At 45.4% G+C, this 8,735-nt stretch overlaps 1 protein-coding gene across 1 annotated transcript in view; it reads right to left on the reverse strand.

Annotated features, from left to right (window-relative positions):
- ATP9B (ATPase, class II, type 9B) overlaps window positions 1-6,490 on the reverse strand; it is a 194,110-nt gene extending 187,620 nt beyond the window's left edge. The window contains exon 1 of the mRNA XM_006897229.1: window positions 6,369-6,490. Within this exon, the coding sequence (XP_006897291.1) occupies window positions 6,369-6,490 (122 nt within the window). The remainder of the gene's footprint in view (window positions 1-6,368) is intronic.
- Between the last annotated feature and the right edge of the window lie 2,245 nt (window positions 6,491-8,735).

Raw genomic sequence — 8,735 nt, forward strand, 5'->3', positions numbered from 1 at the left:
TTTGAGGCAAAAGAAGGAACCGTGAACATTTTAGACACCCTTTTCTTTGGGGTAGGTTCTTGCTCCAGTCGCCGACTTTTCTCCCCCTCTTAAAAAAAGCAACAACAAGAAACACTAATCCATTTCTCTAACCTAGTCACCTACAGATCCATGAGGCTCTCCCCACCCCAGCCAGACTCCTTCAATACTCAAGGGGCTATGTCATTCAACCCCATATGCTGGACCAAATCTGAAGGGACATTGCTAGAGTGAGGTGGACCAAGGTATTGTTCCTAGGTGGAGGGAGCAAGGGAGAGAAAATGGTAGCCATTTTTACATTGTTTTGTATAGTATTTATTGATTCAGGAAGCACATTCAAAATTCTGAATAAAATTACTTGGAAACAGAAAAAAAAATCCAATCAGTAACATTGTGATAGATGGAGAAAAGATAGAAATTGTCAATTATTTCATTACTTGGATCAACAATTAACAACCTTGTGCCAGCAGTCAGGAAATCATAAGACACATTGCTCTGGGAAAATCTGCTCTCAAGGACCTCTCCAAGTGCTAAGGAGAAAGAATATCAGTTTAGAGACTAAGGTTCATCTGATCCAAGCAACAGTCTCTCAATTACTTGCTATGCAGCCAAGAGCTGGATAGTGAATAAAGATGACAGAAGAATCAATGCCTTTGAGCTGTAGTGCTGGAGAAGGGTACTAAATAGTCTGTTATGATCCACACAGTCAAACGTCAAACGCATAGTCAGTAAGACACAAATAGACATTCTTCTGGAATTCTCTGGTTTTAGCATTGCTAGTGCCATGGCGGCAGCAGGTAAAACATGAGGTGAACCTTTCCTTCTAGATCTCCTCCCTGTGGTTTCCCACAAGTACAGGTATAAACTTCACATGACTCAAAACCACAGGTGACTCTACGTGGCAGTCTCTTTATACCAGAGACTAGGCCTTTTAAGCTTGATCTAGTTTGTTTCTTATGAACTTTATGGTTTTGGGTTTAGTCCAAGGTCTCTGATGCACCTTGAGTTGATTTTTTTTTGTATGGTGTGGGATGTAGATCCTATTTCCGCTTTCTGCAGGTAACAGTCCAGTTTTGCCAACACCATTTGCTGAAGAGGTTGTCGTTTCCCCATTTAATAAGTTTTATTTCCTTGTCGAATATCAGTTGACCACAGATAGCTGAGTACATTTCTAGGTTCTCAATTCTGTTCCATTGGTCTATGTGCCTGTCATTGCCATGCTGTTTTGGTAACTACTGCTGTGTAGTAGGTTTTGAGGTCAGGGAGTCCTGGGCTTCCAAAAGAAAAAGACTGAAAACAAAATTATGAAATAGGCAAAAGACATGGAAAGACTTTTCACAGAGGAAGATATTCAGATGACCAATAGACACATGAAAAAATGCTCAAAACCACTGGCAATTAAAGAGATGCAAATCAAAACCACAATTAAATACCATCTCACCCCAGTAGCAGTGGCAAAGTTGGAGAGAATATGGCAAGAAGAAACTCTTAGACATTGTTGGTGGGATTGTAAAATGATAAAACCACTCTGGAAGGCAGTTTGGCGTTTCCTCAAAAACCTGAACACAAACTCAACAAGATCCAGAAATTCCACTACTAGGAATATACCCCAAGGAAATCAGAACTGAGATACAAATGGAGATTTGTACACCAATGTTCATAGAAGCATTATTCATTATTACAAGAACATGGAAACAGTTCAAATGCCCAACCACAACCAAATGGATTGCAAAACTGTGGTACATTCACATAATGGAATACTACGTAGCACTAAAGAGCAACAATTTTGAAAAATACTATCTAACTTGAGAGGGACTGGAGAGCATTATGTGGAGTGAACAAGTACGCAGCCTCATAAAGACATACACTGCAGAAGATCATTATAGTAAAAAAAGAAGGATAACTACTAAAACATGCATGGGAGATCAAGGGTGGGAGTAGAGGGGTGAGGATGGTAGGGATGACACAGCAGGGTTGCAGTTTAGTGGGTGGAGGCAAGGGGGAAAGGAAATGGGAAGGATTTGGGTGAAAAGACAGGGTAGTGAGGGGCAAAGTCCAGTGGTGATTAATTTTATAAAACATCATCATGTATGTGAATGACTGTATGAAATACAATGTGAATTATGAATAGTGTAAAAAACAATGTATATGAACTTTATAAGCATATCAAGAAAAACCAAAACAAAAAATCTCTTCCAGACTGAGACATGAGGGGGAAGCAAGCTTGCTAGGGAGCACAGGACTAACAGTGATGAGTCCTCCCATCTTTTTACCTTTCATACCCCAAACCAGGGGCTAGCTGTCAACAAGCAGACAAAAACACACAGGCAAAGCCCACAAAGTTTAATGCACACCAAAACCCAGCAGGCTGCTCACGGCAAAGCTCTGCTGAGTTTCCAGGACAGTGAATTACTATGGGAGGAGACTGCCCAGATTTGCCCCTGAAGAAGATGATGGATCTGAACCACGGACTTTAGGCTGACAGTCCAGCACGTAGAGCGGTGCCTCACCTAGGCTCCTTTCTGCCGTCTGGCTCACTCACTAGACCACAGCTGCAAACCTTTGCATAGAGACTGCTCATCTTTCTCCCATGGAGCTGTTGGTGGTTTAACTGTCAGAGAGGCTCAGCCTTTTGGTCAGCAGAGCACTCCTAAACACAGTCTAAGGGGCAGGAAAGGGGTAGCCTCACAGGGAGCATCACTCATAACAATAGCTCCCTGTCTAAACATGAAGAAAATGCAGCCCTGGCCCAGGGAAATGGTAGGCTAGGTTCCAATGAAGAAAGAAAGGTCATCTCTTCCCACACAAGTTACAGCTCAGAAACCCAAGAGGACGGGAGCTCCTAGCCCACGAATGAATGAGCAGCCTGGAGCACTCCCACACTCAATCACTGGGCGACTGCAGCTTAGTGTGAGGATGGAGCTGGACGCAGCAAGGCTTCGCTATGTTGTACGCAAGGCTGCTGTAAATCAGAGTCAAACAGTAACAATAATCACCTAACCACTTAAAGAACTAATGAAAGTATCCCTACAGATAACACATAGAAAGAAATGGGATATAGTATTTCTTAAAAATCAATTTCCAATCAAGTGCTGAAAAAGTCACCTTATACATGTTCTAGAGTCTCAACAACTGCAAATAAAACATAATCTCCTGGAGCTCTGGTGGCCTAGTGGCAAGAAGCCGCACTGAATCCTGAAGGCACACAGTTCGAATCCACCAGATAATCTGCTGGATAAGGAGTGGTAATCTTCTCCTGTGCCAGCTGGACCCAATTCAACGGCACACAACAACAACAAAATAAACAACAAACAAATAACTTGCTGTCAGGCACCTCTCCAAAGCACTGAGGAGCAACGATTAACCAGTTTAAAAACTAAAGTGCGACGCTTCAGGCCAGTCTTTTCAATCACTAACTATGCATCTGAGAGCTGGACAATGAATAAGAATGAAAAAGAATCAATGCCTTTGAGGTGTGGTATTGGAGAAGAGTACTGTCTATCCCATGGATTGCCAGAAGAACAGGTTTGTCTTCGAAAAGGTGCAGACTGCTCCTTGAACACAAGGATGATGCTTCATCTCACATACTTTGAAAGACTCCGACACATCTACCCCCATTGTCCTAGTTACTGTATCAATCTATCTCACCCAGGGTCTTCCTCTCCTGCACTGTCCCTCCACCCTTCCAAGCATGTTGTCCTTCTCCAAGGATCAGTCCCTCCTGGCCACATGCCCAAAGTATGTGAGAAGGAGCTTCAAAATCCTAGCCTCCAAGGAGAAACTTGGTTTCACCCTCTCCAGGACAGACCAATTTGTTTTCTTGATGGTCCATGGTATGCTCAAGACTCTTCTCCAGCACCACAGCTCAAAAGCATCAATTCTTCTTTCATTCTTAATCACTGTCCAGCTCTCTGATGCATAGCAAGTAATTGCAAAGACCATGGCCTAGATTAGTTTCTAGACTAACATCGTTGCTTTTCAGCACTCTGTAGAGGTCACTGACAGCAGATTTTCCCAGTGCAAGTTTGCTTCTGATTTCCTGACTGCTGGTGCCAGTAGTATTGATTGTGCAACCGAGCAAGCTGTAACTGTTGACAACCTTAATCTCTTCTCCATCTATCACAGTGCTGCCAGTTGGCTCAGTGGTGAGAATCTTTGTCTTCCAGATGTTGAGCTTCAATCCATATTGAAGATACAGTCCTTGACCTTCTGCAGCAAGCACTTCAGGTCCTCTTCAGTTTTAGCAAGCAAGATTGTGTCATCTGCCTAACATTGGTTGTTGATGAGTCTTTCTCCAATCCTGACGCCACATTCCTCCTCATATAGCCCAGCCTCCCAAATGATCTGTTCTGACTATACATTGAAAAGGAATGGAGATGGGACACATCCCTGATGCACTCTTTTCCTGAACCATGCAATGTTTCCCTCTGTTCTGAGAACTGTTTCCTGGTGTAAGAAAGGGTTTCGCAGAAACACAATCAAGTGTTCTGGGATTCCCATTTTCCTCAAGGTTAGCCACAACTTGTTGTGATCCAAACAGTCAAATGCCTTTGTATACTCAATGAAACACAGATAGACATTCCTCTGGTACTCTCTGCTTTCTGCCAAGCTCCATCTGACATGGGTGATGTCTCTAGTGCCACAGCCCCTTCTAAACCCAGCCTGTATCTGGTAGTTCTCTGTCAGTGTTGTTGAGCAGATTGTTAGGAGGGGTTATTCCTTGGAAAGAGACATTATACTTAGAAAAGTGGAAGGTCAGCAAAGGAGAAGAAGACCCATAAGGAGATGATATGACACAGTGATTGCAGCAACCAGCTCAAGTGAATCATGGAGGATGAGGACAGCACAGGAACAGAAAGGGTTCAGATGTGTTCACAGGGTCACTATAAGTCACCTGGCACCTAACAAAAACAATCTTGTTACAGTTTAAAAAATGACCCAATATCACAAAGCAGGTAAGTAAATCAAACAGGATTACAAAGCTCTATCACATTCTAAAGTGTACTCTTCTGACCATATGTTACAGACTCATGAAGAGCCAAGGCAAAGACGCTCTGAAAAGCAAATTCAGAAGCAGCAGCTGATGCCCTTTCAGAGAAATGTCTGGATGTCCTGCCTTGCATGGAAGGGAATTGTTCCTACAACACAATGTCACAATGGCTCACCTACACTGCTGAAATCACACACAGGATTTCAATACTGACATGGCACAAATTTTTCATTAAGGCTGTTCAACAGATTCTGATTCTTTTTTCACACTTCAAGAATCACAATAATATTTTATTTTCAATAGTTAACCTCATCAACTTTAGATGTAGGCCCAGGTTTCAACCAAAGCCTCTAACAGTCCTATCAAATTTACAAAACAGGGTTTAAAGAAATATACTACTCTTTGGGTTAAAATAGAACTTCACTATCTGCAGGATACAGTATTTCCCCTTTCTGAACGTTTCCTTTCCTAGTTACTATAATATTTTTCAATGTTGCCCTCTTCTCATTGGAGAAGACATACTAGGAAGACCAAATACAAGGACACCACGTTGATTCAGAGCCTAGCAAGCTGGCAGCGCCCGCTGTACAGCTGTAAATCTCCACAGGTGCATATTGCCTCGCTTTCGTACATTGCAGAGCCTTCTTCAGGTTCTACCTGCTCTTTTGGTTAGGAGTCTAAAGTGAAAAATGAATTAAATCCAACACACATTCAACTGACTTCCGTCTTAAATCAGTCTCTAAGTTTTAATTTGGCTATAAAGTAACTATGGCTCTATTGAACAATGTTACTTGAGTTCTCACTTCCCATTACGAAAAACCCAGACATTCCTGTTAACAGTGATTTTAGGAAAAACCCCTAAGTGTCCTCACACTTTACACGTGCGGCAGTGACTCTCGGCCATTGAGAACAACGTAGTTAAGGTACAATTGTGACAATGTATCGGGTCATACAAGTTACGTTTTGGCAACTTATTATTTTGTAACTGTCAGTGGAGTAAACATCATTTTACTCAATAGGGAGTAACTCTCCAGCCCAATCTGATGAATCTGGTTTATGCTTCTGATTTATGGGGTCTTCAGGACATCAATGGGATGAGAAACAGGCCTCACGGCCCCCATGGCCCCAGGACGGCCATCTGTGCCCTCCCCCACCCGCAGGGCGGACACACCCGGCACCTGGGCCAGGCCGGCCCGATGGACTGTCCAGATGCAGCCAGCAGCGGATGCGGGGCAGCCTCACCAGACCCCTCCGGGGTCGCAGGCCGCGAGTAGGCGGCCGGGGTGTAAAGTGGGGTGCTCGGCCCAAGGGCCCCGAGGGTGTGGGGGCGCGGACGGGACCCCGGCGGCCCCGCTATTACCTGCTGTGCCGCTCGGCCCCCGGCCCGGGCCCTGCCGCGCTGTAGTAGGCGGCGCGTTTGCGGTTGGCAGCGGCGCCTGCCGCGGCGCTGCGGACCGGGTACAGAGGGATCTGGTCGGCCATGCTCCGACCGCACCGCCGCCCAGCCCGCCCCGCTGCCCTCCGTCACCGCCCCCCGCCGCCCCTCCCGGAGCCAGGCCGAGCGCGTCGGGGGACGATGACGTCAGCGGCAGGCGCCGCGACGCGGGGGCCGAGGCCCCGCCCCACCGTGCGTCGTCGTTCAGTGACGTCATCGAGCGGCAACAGCAGGAGCAGAAAGGCCGAGCCCCTGCCCGCCTCGTGTCGGCGTCCCGTGACGTCACCGCGGGCCAGCCGCCTTGGAGGGGAAGGCGCATGCGCGGGGGTGTGCGTCAGTTCTGGGCCGAGCACGTGGCCGCGGTGTGGTCTGAGCGTTTTGTCTGGCGCTGTCAGACCTAGAGCAGCCTCCCCTCGGGGTTCTATTCTAGGTCGAGAACACAGAGCTGCTGATACATCGAGCCTGGCTGTCACCTGCATTGGTCCCAGCAGGAGCGACGGGCGCAGCTGGTGACCTACCTTAGGGCTGGCCAGTGACATGGGCACTGGTCCAGAGAGCCCGAAGATCTCAGAAGACAAGTGACTTTCACAAACCCCGGAAGGGGAGAGAAGAGTTCTCAGGAAGGAAGTGAAGGCTTACCAACCCTGGTGAGTCCCCCTGATCCCCAAGGTCTCCAGAGGCACCCACTGTGGGACACAGAATCACAAGATGCCTGAGAGAAGAGAAGGGTCGCACTCTCCAAAAGGTACCCACTATGGTGACCTGAAGATACCGGAAAACATTCCTAAATTCAGATGGGACGCAGACCTCCCTAAGTCTGTTGTTGGGTGCCTTCCAGTTCAGTAGGGCTCATAGCGACCTTATGAACAAAAGATCTGAACCCTGTTGTATCCTGCGCCTTCCTCACTCTTCTGCCAGACTAAAGCCCATTGCAGCAGTCACATGTCAATCCACCTAGTTGAGGGTCTTCCTTTCCTTTGCTGACCCTCCACCCTTTCCAGCATCATGTCCTTTTCCAAGGAATAGCCCCTCCTAGCAACATGTCCAAAGTATGTGAGTCAAAGCCTCACCATTCCTTCCTCCAAAGAGCACGCCGTCTGCACCCTCTTCAAGACATACCTGTTTGTTCTTTTGGCTATCCATGAGTGTTTAGTAGTCTTCTCCAACACCACAGCTCAAAGGTGTTAATTCTTTTTTTGTCATCCTTATTCATTGTACAACTGTCAGATGCATAGCAAGTAATCTGAAAGACCATGGCCTGAATCACATGCACCTTAGTCCTCAAACTGACATTATTACTCCTCAATAATTTGGAGAGGTCCCAAACTGCAGATTTTACCAATGCAATGTGTCTCCTTATTTCCTGACTGCTTGTACCAAGGGTATTAATTGTGGATCCAAGTAACATGAAGGAATTGACAGTTTCAATCTCTATCCATCATGATACTGTCTGTTGGTCTAGTGGTAAGAATCTTTGTTTTCTTGATATTAAGATGCAGCCTATACAGAAGGCTGCATTCCTTGATCTTCTGCAACAAGTGCTTTAAGTCCTCACTTTCAGCAAGTAAGGTTGTGCCATCTGCATAACACAAGTTATTAATGAATCTCCCTCCAATCCTGATGCCACACTCCTCTTCATAGAGTTCAACTTCTCAGATGATTTACGCAGGTATGGAGATAGAATACAATCCTGATGCACTCCCTTCACAACTTTAAACCATGCAGTGTTCCCCCTGCTCTGTTCACACAGCAGCTTCCTAGTCCAGGTATAGGTTCCACATGAGCAAAATTAAGTGCTCTGGGATTCCCATTCTTCTCGATGTCAGCCACAACTTTTTACTCACAGACTCAAATGCCTTTGCATAGTCAATAAAGCACAAATAGACGTTCTTGTATTCTTTACTTTCAGCCAGGATCCATCTGACATCAGCAATGATATCTCTGGTGCCATGGCCTCTTTTAAATCCTGGTTGAACTTCTGGCAGTTCCCTACCTATGGACTGTTCCAGCCATTTTTTAATGATCTTCAGCAGTACTTTGCTTGCATGTGATATTAATGATACTGTTCAATAGATTGCACATTCAGTTGGATCACATTTCTTTTTTTTAAATTTTTTTTATTTTTAAGCAATTTTACCATTTTTTTAATTTCTTTTTTTGATTTTTTTTTTAATAATTTTAATGAACATTTACAGAGAATTTGGATTTCCATTCATTCATTGCTGCACTTCTCTACCTGCCCAGCCCTCTCCCCCTGCCCCCCAGTTTGCTCCTCTCTTTCAAAGTAAAAGA

Source organism: Elephantulus edwardii, unplaced genomic scaffold (genome assembly GCF_000299155.1).
Source record: "Elephantulus edwardii isolate Elephantulus edwardi_28Jun2011 unplaced genomic scaffold, EleEdw1.0 scaffold00207, whole genome shotgun sequence".
Lineage (NCBI taxonomy): Eukaryota > Metazoa > Chordata > Mammalia > Macroscelidea > Macroscelididae > Elephantulus > Elephantulus edwardii.